Source organism: Kwoniella botswanensis, chromosome 3 (genome assembly GCF_036426115.1).
Source record: "Kwoniella botswanensis chromosome 3, complete sequence".
Lineage (NCBI taxonomy): Eukaryota > Fungi > Basidiomycota > Tremellomycetes > Tremellales > Cryptococcaceae > Kwoniella > Kwoniella botswanensis.
Genome location: NC_088601.1, coordinates 388,775 through 405,283, shown reverse-complemented (window position 1 = coordinate 405,283; position 16,509 = coordinate 388,775). Strand labels below are relative to the sequence as shown.

The following is a 16,509-nucleotide window of genomic DNA, read 5'->3' as shown; positions in this document are numbered from 1 at the left end:
TCCCTCCAGTATCTGGGCTTTCATATGCGGTATGACCTCTTCCCTTGACAGTTGCCCACAGTCCTCGACTTTTGGATGCCTCCTCATGACCAGGATCAGAACGATTCCAAAATCGCACAATTACGATGAAGAAGCTGAAACCCTCCTCGTTCCACGACTCCGTCTTCTGGGCCTGTCAAATGACCAAGATCAATACGATCATGAATCAGAAGGGCATGATGATCTTCCACGCATTGTTCAACCCAGCTCCGTTCGACATCGTTTCACTACAAGGGATTTCAGCTACAAAACATACCCTCAATCCGGCAGTCCCGTCAAGCTGGTCTATGTCGAATCGAAATCTGAGGCAGACTCACAGCTCTCAAGACTCGCTGGCTCAATTATAGGCTTGGACATGGAGTACGTTGGACCCACATGGACCCGCAACCAACGACCAGTCTTACTTCAATTCAGCGATGAGAGATTGATCGTATTGGTGCACCTTCGGGATATCGACCACGACGTGCATTTTATACCTCACTCACATGTACTGTGCGAGTGGGGGGCTGATTACAAAAGAACTAAACTGTAGACACACCTATATCATCTAAGGCAGTAGAAATACTTTGTAATACCAGGATATACAAGATTGGGGCGGAATCCACAACAGTTCTATCACGATACATCCAAATCACTCTTAAACGGTATCGCATTGTCTGAGGATATCGACCACAATCATGAAGATGGATTGAAAAGTGATGATATACAAGGTATACCCAATCATGTACTCGAGTTATCATCTCTTGTTTGAGCGGTAGATCCTTCACGGTGGACCTCAAATTGGTTTGGCGACTCTATGTGAGAAGTATTTGGGTCTTGAATCATGTAGATGGCATGAGGGTAATTACAGTGGAATTCTGACAGAGAGGCAAAAAGACTGTACGTTCATCTCATACCTTTCACTCTGTCTTACCCGTTCAATGGTCAGACTCCACGCTGATATAAGTTCAAAATGTTTCTTGTAGACGCTGCCAACGATGCTTATGCTTCACTGCAGATGTGCCTCAAGCTCCAACATCTAGCTGAAGAAAAGAGGATCTACCTAGATTTGGTTGAATCATGTACCGAGCTTAGTAATCGAGATATACCTTCTACAGTACCAGTACAACGACCCACCGATAATCACGCCATCGATGATCTTACATCTTCCTCCCCTGTCCAAGGTCAGATTTGATCCTTTTGACCGGGTCTTACCTTCTGCACGTTTAAATGGATAAGAAGAGAGCTTGCAGGGAGACACATCAAGAGGATCTGTTCTGACCTTGCACAGTGAAGGAAGATGTAAGGGTATCGATGGTGTGGTTGTCTTGTTTGGTGTACGTAGGATTGCGATTTGCTGTATCGGAGATCAAACAAGGGAGAACGACGATGGAAAAAAGAAAATTGACTACCGTAATACGTATACTGTGCTCTCCGCCAGAATAAAAATCTCGCATGCATTGGTGTATGCTCGAAATGATACAGACTGGAAGAAGAACCTATGACATGCCCATGCTGCGTTCTCCATGCATTTCTGTTTAAGGATGGATAAGCTGTAAGACTTGGTGAAATCGATTACAACAGGTTCTAATGAATTTTCCAATCTCGCGAGGACTTCGAGCACCCTGAGAGGACAATAAGCATAATGACCAAACATGAAACTCACGGTACCTGAATTCGATCGGTTCTTGGTCTGGAGCGATCAATTTATTTTCAGTATGCTTCTTACCCTCTCACAACAATAGACACCTCTTGTGGAAGAGTACTGCGCAGAGCATGCTTCTTCGAATCCAAGGGAGCACAAGACGCGGGACAGAGGAAGGAGCAGCGGTGATTGTAGAACACGAACAATGGGCGGGTTGATCGGCAGTGACCTCGCACTTAGGGCGTTTGTGTGTGTAGATGATGGATATGGTATGATATGATAAGTGGGGGAGCAAGCACAATCATCAGATCTGAAGTACAGAAGGAAGCGTGAGTGTAGCCATTCGAAAGTTGACCTATATACGTGTTCTATCTTTGTCATCCTGTCTTTCATCCCTCCTCCCTCTCTTCTCCGTGTCTCACTTAATTATGCTTTGGCTTTTACCGTCAAGCAAAATGCAAGTGGTTGATCTCCTTGGCAGTCCAAGACTACCAACGATACTTGAAACACTCTCGCTATGTCTACTTTTACTCCTCCTTTACCTCCTTGATACGTTCCTCTTGAAGCCTTTGACATCACCTTTACGGCACTTGGCTGGTCCACCTGGGGGATATGGTATTAATGGACATAGTGTTCAAATCATGGAGTGGGTTGTCTCCTTTACTACACCGATATATAATTCAACGCACTATATAGGAGAAGGGAAAAGATAGAATCACTCGCTGATACCGATTAATCTGTATGTAGTCTACATGGGTCCACGGTCCACGATTGGATATCCACCTACGGCTCAACATTCCTCGTGAGAGGTCCCTTCGGCGTCCATCATAGGATATTCACCTTGGATCCCAGAGCACTATCTCACGTACTCAACAATACTCAAATCTACTTCAAATCGCCTCTGCTAAGGAACCTAGTCAGGAGGTATATGAAAGAAGGTTTGATAGTTGCTGAAGGTGAACGACACAAGTTACAGCGGAAAGTTGCTCAGAGGTTGTTCAGTAGAAATGGATTGAAGGGGATGAGTGAGGTAGTGGAGGAGAAAGCGACTCAGGTGGGTGACTCCCTGAGTTGCTCATCCTTGACCAATCTCTATTTCCTTGCGATTATCGTTACTAGCAATCGTATTTCAATCCTACCCTCTGACAGCAATAGTACTGATAATAGTCCATGTAGCTACGAGATATAATCCACGAACTTTTGACTAACCCCCAATCTACCACACCTTACTCCCCTCACCGCAGTAATCTACCACCCGGATCCAGAGAGATAGATATCTACGCATCAGCATCGAGATGTACATTCGATATCATCGGTCAAGTAGGTATCGATCATGCATTCGACTCAACAGGTAATTGGGAAGGTGAAGGAGGAGAACTGTTCGACAAGTACGAGAGGATGCAATACCCTGCAAATGGGCTGAAATTCATCATGGGATTGATTTGGCCTTGGTTTGAGAAGGTTTTAGTGAGTTATTTTAACTTTACGTACGGTTGTACAATATACTGACTTCGGTATACTGGTATATTGATTTGTAGCCCAGTGAAAATGCAAAATTGGTAGCGAAAGCGATGGATCCTCTGGAAGATCTTTCTAAGAAGATAATGAACGAGAGGCAAAGAGAGATCGACGAGGGTAAAAGGGAGCTGCCAAGTGATAATAGAGATCTATTGACATTAATGTGTGAGTGATTCTCTTTAATATATTCTCCCAGAAAGGAGCTGAAATCTATCTATGGTATTTGATACCTTTCACGTTCGACAGTACGATCCAACATGGCCAAAGGACTGAAACCCGACCAGAAATTGAGAGATCACGAAATCACCGGTCAATTGTCTACATTCATGTTTGCGGGATCGGACACCACAGCGTGAGTTCCCTTAGGAGCAATTTCCTCACCCAGCGAATTCAGAGATATGATGCTGATTATGTGAATGACCCCGATAGAGGAACAATCGCCATGGGATTATATCAACTTGCCAAACATCCCTATGTCCAAGAAACTCTACGTACTGAAATATCATGCTATGGAGATAATTTACCTTATGAGCAGATTGACGAATTGCCATACTTGGATGCGGTGGTGAAAGAGGTATTGAGGATTAACCCTTCTTTACCCGGTACAGTGAGTTGAATTCCCTTTACGAACATGAAATTCGCATGACAAGCTAATATGATTATTCTCGGTGGTGCAGGTTAGACAAGCTCAGCAGGACGATGTCATCCCTTTATCTCAACCTATCAAGTTGACCAATGGGAAAATTGTCAGTGAGCTGAAAATTAGAAAAGGTCAATTGGTCAGTGACATATAAAATCGCAACCAACCTAAGATTTTTGACTGAGCTCTTTTTAATGATAGCTTCATATCCCTATCGAGCACTTGCACACCTCCAAGGGAATATGGGTTTCCAACGCGGATACGTTCGATCCATCTAGATTTCTGGGAAGTGAACATCTTGAACCTTCCAAAACTCCTTTAACGGCATCCTTCCCCTCAGCTTCTACCTCTTGGCCAACAGGTCCAACGGGTGATCAACCTGGTTCTGTACCGCGCAAAACGTCTATACCATCTAACGTACCTTCTGGACCTGGCGTCTGGCCAAATTTCATGACTTTTATCGATGGACCAAGAAGATGTATAGGATATAAACTCGCTTTGATGGAAATTAAAATAATGTTTTTCAGGTTGATCAAAGATTTCCAGGTTTTATTGAAAGAGGATCAAAGAGTTTGGAGATGGAATATGTAAGTTTGAGTGTTTCATCGTTTCAATGTTATCATCACGACTAAACGAAAGATAAATAAAGAGAAGACCGTATGTTGGTTGCTGACTATGTATACGAATTTGTTTTTAGGATGAGCACTAGACCTTATGTAGAAGGTACTTTGTATGCTAAGGGATCGAGTCTACCCATCATCATCAAACATCTTAAAACCGAAGATGAAACGAGGAGAGATTTATCGAATTCGAAAGAAGTGGAATGATCAGGTTATTTGTGATAAATAGAAGGAAGACCTTTGTCTAGTGATATATACACCTATTCGGAATACCTCTCAAACAATGTATATCGCTTTTTACACGTTCACTGGCAATGCTACAAAAGGTTCGTTATACGTTTTAAATCATGACTGCATAATATGAGATATACACAAATGATGATTTGATTGAAAACCCTAGTGTTATCTACTTCTACCTTACTCTTACCCTTTCTCGTATCTTACTCTGCTCAGCTAACTCCTTCTCACCTTCAATGAAGACATATGATTAACTGGTTTCTTGTTTGCCGACATGAATATCTCTTTTCGACGATGTTTACAAATGATGATGATGGTTGGTTATGATTGGTTTGGGTGGGGACGATTTGAGGGTTGGTGTGAATTTGTATTGATTTATGCGGTGGTTTCGGCACTGAAAAACAAATATACATAAGCTCTCAGTGATCGTTGTTGCTGAGACAGTTAATTAGCCACTCACGCATCATCACCGTTACCGTTAGCTTGAGCTTGTTCAAGTTCGATAGGTTTCATCTCTTTAGCAATCTTAGCGGTGATCTTCCTATCTTCAATCAAAGTCCCATCGACCTTCTCAACAGCTTGAGCTTGTTCAGCATCATTCTCAATTTCCACAAAACCGAATCCTTTTGAAGCTCTGAATGGTCTGAAACTTCGAGCAGCTCCTGGTCGAGGTCTTCGGATTCCCTTGACAACCTTGGCGGATTTCACTTTGATGGAGAGATTGGTGAAGATGGTAGCGAGGGCTTCGTCATCGACCGAGAATGGAAGGTTGGCAACGAAGATGGTGTTCTGTACAGATCAAAAAAAAGGGAAACATCAGCTAGATGACGAGAAGAGGACCAATTATTTGAAGATTAATTTACCTTTGAATCATCACCAGTGAGCTCAAGTCGAGGTTGTCTCTCCTTCTTGGTTTTAGGAGCAGCCTTCTTCTTCTCCTTGGTCTCTCCATCTGCACCGTTCACATCGATTCTACCCTTTGAAGCGGGTTTGGCATCCCCAGAAGCCTCAGCCTCACCTTCTCCTTCATCACCTTCTCCAGGAAGACGTCGTCGGGACTTCTACAAGGAAAGAGCGTCAGCTATATTCCTGACGATGCATGTTCCGATGAAGGGCTAAAAGGAAATAAGAATGGAAAGCGCAGGGAGATGAGAAAACCGTCCAGAGAGGTTGTTGAGAGCGGACAACGAGATTCAACAGGTGAGAAACCAAGATGAATACAGGTATACCACCATCTTTGACTGAAAGTCCTTTGTTGATTCAAGATCCCAACTCACCTTAGCCTTGCTCTTATTGTTCTTCTTCTTCTTAGGTTTCTCCTCACCCTCCTCAGCGGATTTACCATTAGCTTCGGGGGCGGCGCCAGCGGCAGTAGCTAATTCGGCGGCTTTCTCAGCTTTCTTGGCGTTATTGGCCTCTATTCTCTGTTTCCTCTTCTCGTCTTTGGCCTTTCTGATCTCGAGCACTTTCTCAGCTGGTCGAGCAAGCTCAATTCGGGGTTGTCTGCTACCGAACTCTATACCCATCATCATTCACAGTCAGAAGATTTACACCATGTAGAAGGTGGGGGGTGGACCTACCTTTATCTTTGAGTTGCTCGACAGCCTTGGTAGCGTCTGTTTCGTTGGTGTAGGTGACAAAGGCATATCCAGCGGGTCGTTTACCGAATTTCAACGGGAGATCGATGGTTTTGCTAGATCACAGATACGGCTGTCAGTTAAGCGGGCATGATGCTCGAAGTAGAAGATAGTCGCTCAACTCACATCTCACCACCTGCAGGAGCGACGAATTCTTGAACTTGTTCTTTGGTAGTTGTGTAATCGATATTACCAATGTAGATCTATTAAATGATATACACGTTAACGCACAGATCGCGTTAGGGGAGCCATCAATCACTTACTCTATGACCATCATCTTCTTTTGGGATATCAGCAATCTTCTTAGCGTCCTCTTCGGCAGAGTCAGCAGTGATAGCACCGGTAGATACGAAGTCTGCAGCAGCATTGACGACGTTCTCGGTAGCTTGCTTGATGGGGTTAAGGACAGCTTCAACCATTTTGATCTGTTGACGATGAATGAAGTTCAAGGAAAGAGAGGTGGTAGAGGTGTAAGACGTTCTTTGACGATCTGAGAGGTGACTAAAGGCAAAGTGTTGTGTTTGGCTCTGGTGTAATCGAAAGAGACTGGGAGAAGAAGAAGAAAGAGGGAGAAAGAGACAGATGCAAAGTATAGATGGGGTGTATCGTGTATCGTGTATCGTGTGCGAGGGAGGTGGCGGTAACGAGGAGTGATGACATGATACTGAATATGTGGAGTGCATCACATGCGGAGACTCCACATCTCGGTGTTATGCCTTCCCTCAAGTCAACTGCCGCCGTGTGGCATACTCGATCAGAGTGCCTGTCATAGTCAACGCGAGACCTTCCGAGCCCGCTCGTTTGTTTTGTCTTTTGGTCTCTTGGATAAAGCCACAAAACATCTCCAAGATCCGGTCACGACGGAGGGATGATCTGTTTGATCTGACTCAGAAATCATACGAGTGACTTCGGTTGGTTTATCACCATCCTCCCTCAGTCACCACGAACCTCGACCGAGAAGGACTAGAAAAGGAAATGCGGTGAATACCAAATATATCGCTAAGGTTACACACCCTGTCTTTCTCTTTGCAACTTTGCAGCTCCTCCCATTTTTCCCTAATATACGAAAGGTACGACGAGATACTCAACGTTTGACTGTGCACGCGCTCATCAATCCGCGAACATATCACAAAGAGCAACGGCCGTGGAAGGAGAATGACTTTGTGATTGAGTGAAATCGGATGACATCGGGTCCGTTGTGGCACCCCACGGTATCTTCCGATTATAGGTACTTGGCGATTCATACCTTGTAATTTTCCATTTCACTCTGTTGGTCTCCTCCTCCTCCTACTGTGTCCGCACGATTATGACTGCTGTAAGTAAGTTACCGTTTCTGATGATAGATACTGCATCTCCTTTGCGACTTGATTTGACGTGCGAATCAAACAGATCTGAATTCAAATCGTCACCTGAAGCAAGTTAACTTACGATCAAAAGATGTGATGCGATTAATCCCTCATTGCGATAGAATCCGATAAATCTGACTTGTTTGTATACTATGATGAGATTTTATATATAGATAGGATGCTAAAATTCCGAATTCAGCTCTTCCTCTCCTTCTCTTATGTTACTCACACGATAAACCAACATTGACATACAATACCACCATCACAAGATCCATAGTCCACCCATTTGACTATACTGCCTCACATCTTCCGACATCTTCTCGATAATCTATCGTACTGGATAAATCAAAATGTCGGGTCTGCAACTGCACACCGCTGCACCTATCAAATCACCTTCTACGATCAAAACGACCTTACCATCGTTTGATGATCTCCTCAAATCGTTGGAAGAGCCTTCCACGGCTACTTCACATCACATACAAAATCCACACCACGTCCATCCTCACCATGTACATCACCAACATATGGTACATCCTCCCTATCCTCACCATCACCATCAGCACCATCATCATTACCGACCACCTTCCACACCACCCACACCAAGATTATCCTTGTCCGGTTCCTCATCTTCCGATGAAGATCACATTCACTCTGCAACCTCATCAAGGTCGTCCTCCCGACTTGGCGGTAGAAAGAGGCGATCTAACAGTCTTCCATCGATCTCACGAACTCATATGAAATCTCCTTTCAGGGAATTGAGCATTTTGCCTCATTCGATAGAACATCACACGAATCGAATACAGAAACTCAAAGAAGGTGATGGTGAATGGGCACCATACTCTCTCAATGCAGTGGCTCCATCTTCTTTGCCATATGTGAGTTGGTCTTCCACCATGTATGGTAGATAGTGATGTTTAGCTCATGAATCATCGCTGACATTTTTAGTCGGCTTTAGCACGCACGACCACATTACCTCCCGCGATTTTCGACCGGATCGATTCCCCATGCTCCAGCTCTAGCTCCTGGTCACCTTCAGAAGAAGGAAGAAGAAGAAATACAAAGAAGGAAATCTTGCTCACCCCTCCATCATCCCCACCACTCCTTCCTATCCCACTCCCAGACACCTACGCCTACACCTCCAAGAACAATAGCGATACCGTCCATACCGCCTATGAGCATACATCGAAGATCGATGAGCGGGAGCATTTCACACTCACCACTCAGCACAAGCGAACCTATGACTCCATCTTCCATCTCGATTCCATACATGAACAACCCCATGAACCGATCGCCAAACGTCAGTGCAACCCCAACGAAAGGTTATGGCACTTCATCGGTGAAAAAGGATGTCAATTACACTATTCCCACCAACATGGATATCGACCTGAACATGGACATGGACATGTAGCGTCACAGCAATTACAGCAGAAACAACAAGATTCGATAGTGGCTGAAGCTATATTGATGCATATGATGAGAGTTGGAGATAAGAGGGCTTGGAGTATGATGTGAGGTCGTGTCTTGCTGATAGATTAGCGAAATTATATATCTGAAATTGAATTTGTATTTGTATCTTACGCTCAATAGCCTCATTAGCTCGATGGATGTTTGTATGTTGAGATCATGTATCACTCCTTCTATGTCATATTATGCTGTGTTATTATCGCGAGGCAGATAGCAAAATGCTGAGGCTGAGAACATTAGATTTTCGGTGACCGAGATGGAAAGTCAAACGCGTCGGTCGACACGGGTTGAAAAGTTGAAAGATCATCATTCAATATCAACGTTCTCGACTTCTTGCAATCATCCATCGTGCATCGTTAAGCCAGTTTGTTAGCAACTACGACTACAGCTCGAAATCATGATAATATAACAGTATGCGGTACTCATGATCGCAGCTCAAGTCTACGCACTGAGGCATCAACAGTATGCAACATGGCCGAACCTACTTCCGGTTCCACATCGACATCGACATTACCTCAACTTCCCACTCCCACTTCCTTCCCCTTTCCATATCCCAAACCGTATGATATCCAATTACAATTGATGCAAGTGGTTTTCAGAGCTATAGAAGATGGTAAGATAGGTATAGTGAGTATGATCTCCCTCTATCTCCAATGAACCATCGATGCCCAATCAGAATTGGTAATATCGTCGATTGACATACTTTGAGATAGGTCGAATCACCTACCGGTACGGGTAAATCCCTCTCCCTCCTCACCTCAACTCTGACATGGCTAGAACACCATCAGCAGCGTCTCTCTACCGCTTTTAACTATGGTTTACGGGAGAAATTGAGATTGGACGATCCCTCGGATCCCGAATGGGTGATCGAACATTCGCTTAAAGCGAAACTTGCCGAGTTGAGAGGCCTGGAGGAAAAGAGGGAAGAGAGGCTGAAGAAAGCTAGAGAGAGAGAAAGGAAAATTAGAAAGAGTATGGGTTTGGGGATGAATAAGGGTATGGGTGTGGTGGTTAAGAAGTCGAAAGTTGATGGTGGTGTTGACAGGAACAATGGAGTGAGGAAAGAGGAAGAAGAGTTTTTGCCTGATGATTTCGACCAGAGGGATATGGAAGGTCCCTATATCAGTAAAGAAGTTAGGGAGCTGATGGATAAGTGAGCTGGCACATTTCATTTGTCTCTGATGTGAGAAATACACGCGAAGCTCATGTATATTTGGGAGACAGGTACGAGGCTTTCAGACCCAAGATCAATGCAGAAGTAGACGAAGAGGAGGAAGAGGATTTGCCTAAGGTGGGTATTCTATCTATCTCCTGTACACTTTATTTCGCTTGACTGTGAATGTGACTTCAATCATATACCCATATGAATACGACTAACAATCTGATCATATATACATATGTACAGATCTACTATACTTCCCGAACCCATACTCAACTCCGACAACTTACCTCAGAACTACTCAAAACCTCTTTCCCCGTATCTGATCCTCACTCAACTGCCCATGATCCCAGCTCGAGCGACAAATCGAAAGGAGTCAGCCTTGTACCTCTCGGAAGTAGGAAACAACTATGTATCAATGATAAAGTTCGATCGTTAGCGAAAAATAGTGTAGGAGGGGATGAGAGACTGAACGAAGCTTGTTTGGACATGCAGAAGTCTGGTATGTTGCTTTTGCCTGTGATATATCCTGCCTTCTTGGACGATACTCGATTTTACCCCACGTCGTGACAGCATGGTATATAGCTGACGATCAATCATTTGGCGTGTATAGGCAAGACACGATGCGAGTATCTTCCTAGCAAAGCTGAAGAAGGTATAATGTTAGATGCTCGAGATTCAGTTTTGGTATGTCAGCTAGCTTTTTACACTGTGCATTGCGCATTGCAAAGCATGTGCTCGCAGCTGACGGAGTTGTTCTCTAAGGCCTCGGTAAAAGACATCGAAGATATAGTAGCTATAGGACGTAAATCTTGTGTCTGTCCTTATTACGCTACGAGACGAGCAGTCAAGCAGAGTCAGGTAGGTCTCAGGTGTCAGCTCAAATTGAAGGCGAGATAGTCCAGATGAGCTGACATGGTGTGAACAGATTGTGACACTACCTTATAATCTCCTTCTGCAGAAGAATGCAAGAGAAGCGTTGGATATCAATCTGAAAGATCAGGTCATAGTGATTGACGAAGCGCATAGTGAGCCCATTTCCTCACTCCAGTATGTCGGAAGGTCAAAGCTGATGTCAAGAATTAGATCTTATCGATACGTTACTGTCCATCTATTCAACCACGTTAACTTCCAATACGATATCTAATGCGATAAGCCAATTGCAACAATACTACGCCAGATTCAAAAACAGGTTAAAATCTGTACATTCCTTAAAGATACGACAGGTATTGAGCCTGCTGCAAGGTTTGACTAAAGTCTGTCAAGATTTCGTCACTGCCCATACCGGGAAAGAGAAGATTAAGAATGAGGTTTTGAATGTCAACGAGTTGATGGAAAGGATAGGTAAAGGGAATGATCAGTCGAATCCATTGGATTTGGTGGGATATTTGAAGGAAAGTAAGTTGGCGAGAAAGATCAGTGGATTCTCGGAGTTTGTTCTGGAACAGAAAGAGAAAGAGAAACAAGATGGTGAGCTATACTTGACCCGATTGTCCTAGCTCATCGTGAACTAATGCTGATTGATTCTACGGTGTTCGTGCAACTAGAGAGCAAATTCAGAAGAACGTCAACACAGCGGCACGCTTCCATCGCCTCATTTCATATAGTAGAATCCTTCTTGTTGTCACTTGTAGATTCGAAAGATGACGGAAGAGTCATACTTTCTTCAGAAGAGGGCAATTCGAACGTAGTGACAATCAAATACGTCCTGTTAAACCCCGCAGAAAGGTTCAAAGAGATTGTTGAAGAAGCTAGATCGGTCATTCTAGCAGGAGGCACTATGGAACCTGTACGTGGAGATTATCGACTATATAGTGCTAGAATGACATTGATAGAAGCTTACGCTTTTTTGTTTTACACTCAGATATCGGATTTCCTCCAACAGCTATTCCCTTCAATACCTAAAGGTCGATTTTCGACCTTATCCTGTTCGCATGTGATACCGAAAGAGAACCTTTTGACACAGGTGGTATGTGTGGGACCGAGGAAAACTGAATTTGAATTTAAGTATTCTAATAGAGAAAATGATACTATTGTAAGAATTACAAGTTTATATATCCATCGAGGGCAATTGCGAGTTGCGATAGCTGATAGATAAGAGTTTGATCAGATGACCGAACTTGGATCTGTCATTCAATCGATAATTGGATTAGTCCCAGATGGAGTGGTTGTTTTCTTACCTTCCTATTCGTTTTTGGATAAAGTAAAGACAACTTGGACGAGTTCGGGCTTGATGGGAAAATTAGGAGATAAGAAGACTGTAAGTGAACAGCACGGTAAGTGGTGAGAAATGTATCTCATCTGATCATTCATGATTCGTGGAATAGCTCTTCTTCGAACCTCAGACTAGTGGTGATGTGGAGAGTACATTGAGGGATTATGCTCTGGCTATTTCTTCTGCAAGTGTAATTCAGCTAACATGTTATTTTTGATAGTAGCTGATTAAGTAATGATAGGGTGACGCAGTTCAGAAAGGCAAGAAAACTGGAGCGTTGCTTTTCGCAGTAGTAGGAGGTAAATTGTCAGAAGGTCAGTCTCCAACGCAATCAGAAGAGCAACTCTAAACTGAAGGGAATTTAGGTATCAACTTTTCTGATTCGCTCGGACGTTGTGTGATCATGGTCGGATTACCATTTGCCAATGTCGGTTCTGTAGAATTGCAAGAACGCATGAGGTACATTGAGGGTCTACCTGGGAATAGTAAAGAGTCGAGTAGGGAGATGTATGAGAATCTATGTATGAGGGCGGTCAATCAATCTATCGGTGAGTAATGGCCATTCATACCCGTATTGATACCTCTCTGTCAACTTATCAAAGGCAAGGAGCTGATCAGAGGCAATGCCGTTCTAGGTCGAGCTATAAGACACGCGAATGATTATGCCACAATCTTACTTATCGATAAACGCTATGGTACACCCCGAATCAAGAATAAATTACCCAAATGGATAGGTCAAGATGTGAAGATTCAAAATGATTTCCCCAGTGTAGCGAAGAATGTGGCCTTGTTCTTCAGAGAGAAGAGGGAGAAAGAAAGGGGTTTAAAGTGAAGTTGTCACGAACCTTGAAAGGCTTGACATGAACTTTGAAGAAGAATGGAATGTTGTAACAAATTTCGAATATCTGTATGTATGCCTAGAATTCCATTGTACTTGGCCCGTGAGTGAATTCTCGATCAGGTCCGTTGGCATCTGCACTAATGAAACGCACTGACCTTCTGATCGTTTCCCTTTGTCGTTATGTTTGGGGATCATAGCACGAGAACAAAGCGTGATGCATGGATCATCAATATCAACATCAACATCAAATTACAACGAGGCATCCATCCCATTGACTCCTCTTGACTCAACATCAGATCATCAACATCCTACTGATCATACTGATACCCAGTGACAAGAGAACAGAAGAGACGATCAATGCAATCACTCATCTTACTGACATCATAATCAGAAGATCTTCTTTCTCTCCTCTTGTCTTTCATCATAACCCTATCACTTCCTTTGTCAACGTTCAAAATTGGATATAACAACGATATTCTCGACTCAATAATCCATAATCGACAGTCAACCCCAATCCCACCATGGCCCCTTCCTTCCTTCGCAAGAGAGCTAGACCTCAATCGGTCTCACCTACAGACCCCACCAAGGTAGTCAGGCCTTCTTTATCTCTACCCGATCTTACTACACCTTTATTAGACGTATCATCATGGGAAGAAGTTCCTCCTTTTAGATTTTCGACTAAACAATCTCAATCTCAAACCCAAAATAAAGATAAAGAAATGTCATTTAGAGGTAGAGGTAAGAAACCAAGTTTGGTTTCTGGAGATACTCAATTTCATAGACCTTTTACACCCAAATCGGTACATTCCCCTCAACCTCAACAAGATATATATAGTATAGTGGATATCAATTTTGATCGGAATGGATATGGATATGGAGATACGGTTGATAAGAATGATTTTAGGAAGAGTAGGATTGGTTGGTCAAGCGATCATCCATTTTCACAACCTATGAATTTACCTCCAACATCTTGGACTAACAACAACACGAGCAACAGTCATCGACCAAACTCGAATTCAAATTTGTCCTCACCTTCGATTTCGCAAGATGGTCAGAGAGATAGTTTACATAGAGTGATCAGCAGAAGAAAAGGTAGGAAGAAGGGGACAGTAGGCAAATTAAATGTAGTGGTAGTAGGTGGACAAGGTGTAGGCAAGACTAGGTGAGTCACTTTGTCTTTCGACTTACTGTACATCCCCAATTACATGAGGAGTGACATTTGTACTTATGTAAATTGGATTGTAGCTTCGCAAACCTACTTCTTTCATCACTTTCCACCCCGGAACTTCCAACTCCATTTATCCCTCTCAATCCCACCAAATGTCTTAACGCCTATACGGCCATATCGACCATCTCGGAAAGGCTTTTAGTGCGAATTATCGATACTCCAGGATTAGACCTTAGATTGAATGATGAGCTGTCCCACAAATCCCGTGAGAGGGGTGTTAGTGGATTGATAAGGTTGTTGGAAGATAGGTTCGAGGTCATGTGTCAGGAGGAAAAGAAGATTCGAAGGATGACAGGTGGGGAAGAAGGGCTGATACATCTTGGTAAGTCATGGTCAGACCCGACTAAGAGGCCACAACTCGCCAATAGGATTCGTGGGCTACTCTGCTATGGGTTGTTCTTGTACGCTTCGACAGCTGATCGGTGATCTGACATCCCATCCTTCGAATAGTAATTTACCTGATCGACGCCGGAACCATCCTTCATCCTCAATCACCTCGAGATGCAGACCCAGTAGACTGGTCTTGTCTAGGTTTGTTTGATGACGATCAACCTTCCTCTCATCCAACGTCAGTGCATGATGATGGGGTCTCGTCCACTCATCCAAAGGTATCAGAAGTCGAAGTCGAGATAGTGAGCTACCTTTAGATACATAAATGTGAACACATCTTTTTGAGCTGACAATGGATTCTCTGACGTTTGTTGCAGATCCGTAAATTATCGAGAAGGGCTAATGTCTTACCTATCTTTACTCACTCTGATTGTCTGACTGTATCGGAGTTGAACGTGGTAAAAGGCGCTATGAAAAGGGATCTGGGCAATAAGAAGAATGATATCCCAGGTAAAGGGTTTGGGATATTGAATGAGCTCGATGAAGGCTCTAGGAAGGTAAGTTATTGTTGTTCTTTTTCATATTTCCGTGTTGCTCCAATCCTTGCAGAGACGATGGAAGCGGGAAAGACGAACCGTTTCTTTTGCATATCTTCAGTGTCTGGAGCTGATCTCCATACGACTTAGAGTCTCGATTTCTCTGAATCCCACAGACCTTCTCTGAGCCAAGATCAACGACCACCTACACCCGACTCATTCGAGTCACCACCTGAGCACCACCCACCTGGGTCTGAAGTACCCTATTCTCTATTCCTGCCCGATCATACTACCACGACTTCCATTATCGAAGAAGACCCATCTAGGAAATATAAATGGGGAGAAGCGAAATTGTTTGATCCGCTTCATTCGGATTTTATACAGTTGAAAGAAAATATCTTGGGAGATAATTCGAAGATTCTTAGAAGCACTACCAGAGAGACGTTGTATGAGAATTACAGGACTGAGAGGTTGTTGGCTAAGACTGGGATGAGATGTGAGTATGAAATTCCTTTGAGATGAAATTGACTATTTGCTCGGAAGGTCTCATCTGTCTTCACGGTGTTGTAAGCTCGAAAAATGCCAATTGCTGATCGTGCCTACGTGTTATAGTGCAATTGGAAGAGAAAGAGACACTGTTAAAAGAGATCCACAAGGTCTGATCGAAGGTGGAGACTGACCAGGTCAACATCGGTCTATCGACATGGCAAACATATTCACATCATCATTCATGGATCGCTATTTTCACCTCGATATATATGTGTTAAACCCGCAAACATCCATACCCATTCAACAATCACGAATTTATCTCTTTAAACTGTGTGAGATATTAATCATTAATTCTGGCGTGTCACTGCTGTGCATTCGCTTTTTCGGGTTCTGCCTTCTGTTCATCTGTTCATATACATCTTGTCATCGAAAACTGTCCATTAAATGATTCAACGTAGAGTGCATTAATGTGTAAAGCTGTGCTTTATGCAAGACATGTTTTACAACTCGCAACGATGTAACATATCATACATACATAATGATCAGATCGTAACATCAATTACCAAATTAAAACCATGGATCAATT

At 43.4% G+C, this 16,509-nt stretch overlaps 6 protein-coding genes across 6 annotated transcripts; 5 read left to right on the top strand and 1 right to left on the bottom strand.

Moving 5' to 3' along the window:
* Positions 1–85: 85 nt before the first annotated feature.
* L199_008021 (uncharacterized protein) lies at positions 86–1,213 on the top strand (the record flags this gene model as incomplete). Its single annotated transcript, XM_064893707.1, has 3 exons — positions 86–502; positions 798–918; positions 1,005–1,213. 3 exons carry the CDS (start codon positions 86–88, stop codon positions 1,211–1,213), a joined length of 747 nt encoding a protein of 248 aa, XP_064749779.1.
* A 905-nt stretch (positions 1,214–2,118) lies between these two features.
* Positions 2,119–4,648, top strand: L199_008020 (uncharacterized protein; the record flags this gene model as incomplete). The annotated part of the gene is made up of 9 exons (XM_064893706.1): positions 2,119–2,309; positions 2,411–2,717; positions 2,840–3,130; positions 3,202–3,346; positions 3,428–3,533; positions 3,611–3,788; positions 3,859–3,960; positions 4,023–4,408; positions 4,519–4,648. The coding sequence occupies 9 exons, from the start codon at positions 2,119–2,121 to the stop codon at positions 4,646–4,648; spliced, it is 1,836 nt and encodes a 611-aa protein (XP_064749778.1).
* A 405-nt stretch (positions 4,649–5,053) lies between these two features.
* On the bottom strand, positions 5,054–6,734 carry L199_008019 (uncharacterized protein; the record flags this gene model as incomplete). The annotated part of the gene is made up of 7 exons (XM_064893705.1): positions 5,054–5,072; positions 5,139–5,467; positions 5,542–5,739; positions 5,956–6,194; positions 6,259–6,371; positions 6,442–6,518; positions 6,579–6,734. 7 exons carry the CDS (start codon positions 6,732–6,734, stop codon positions 5,054–5,056), a joined length of 1,131 nt encoding a protein of 376 aa, XP_064749777.1.
* Positions 6,735–8,011: 1,277 nt separating this feature from the next.
* On the top strand, positions 8,012–9,173 carry L199_008018 (uncharacterized protein; the record flags this gene model as incomplete). Its single annotated transcript, XM_064893704.1, has 3 exons — positions 8,012–8,536; positions 8,617–8,686; positions 8,782–9,173. The coding sequence occupies 3 exons, from the start codon at positions 8,012–8,014 to the stop codon at positions 9,171–9,173; spliced, it is 987 nt and encodes a 328-aa protein (XP_064749776.1).
* Positions 9,174–9,596: 423 nt separating this feature from the next.
* Positions 9,597–13,331, top strand: L199_008017 (uncharacterized protein; the record flags this gene model as incomplete). Its single annotated transcript, XM_064893703.1, has 15 exons — positions 9,597–9,752; positions 9,839–10,278; positions 10,350–10,416; positions 10,531–10,786; positions 10,898–10,971; positions 11,050–11,145; positions 11,213–11,312; positions 11,371–11,754; positions 11,832–12,073; positions 12,149–12,319; positions 12,395–12,544; positions 12,612–12,689; positions 12,741–12,813; positions 12,865–13,047; positions 13,135–13,331. The coding sequence occupies 15 exons, from the start codon at positions 9,597–9,599 to the stop codon at positions 13,329–13,331; spliced, it is 2,667 nt and encodes an 888-aa protein (XP_064749775.1).
* Positions 13,332–13,861: 530 nt separating this feature from the next.
* L199_008016 (uncharacterized protein) lies at positions 13,862–16,096 on the top strand (the record flags this gene model as incomplete). Its single annotated transcript, XM_064893702.1, has 6 exons — positions 13,862–14,502; positions 14,586–14,890; positions 15,019–15,200; positions 15,276–15,455; positions 15,585–15,930; positions 16,047–16,096. 6 exons carry the CDS (start codon positions 13,862–13,864, stop codon positions 16,094–16,096), a joined length of 1,704 nt encoding a protein of 567 aa, XP_064749774.1.
* Positions 16,097–16,509: the final 413 nt, after the last annotated feature.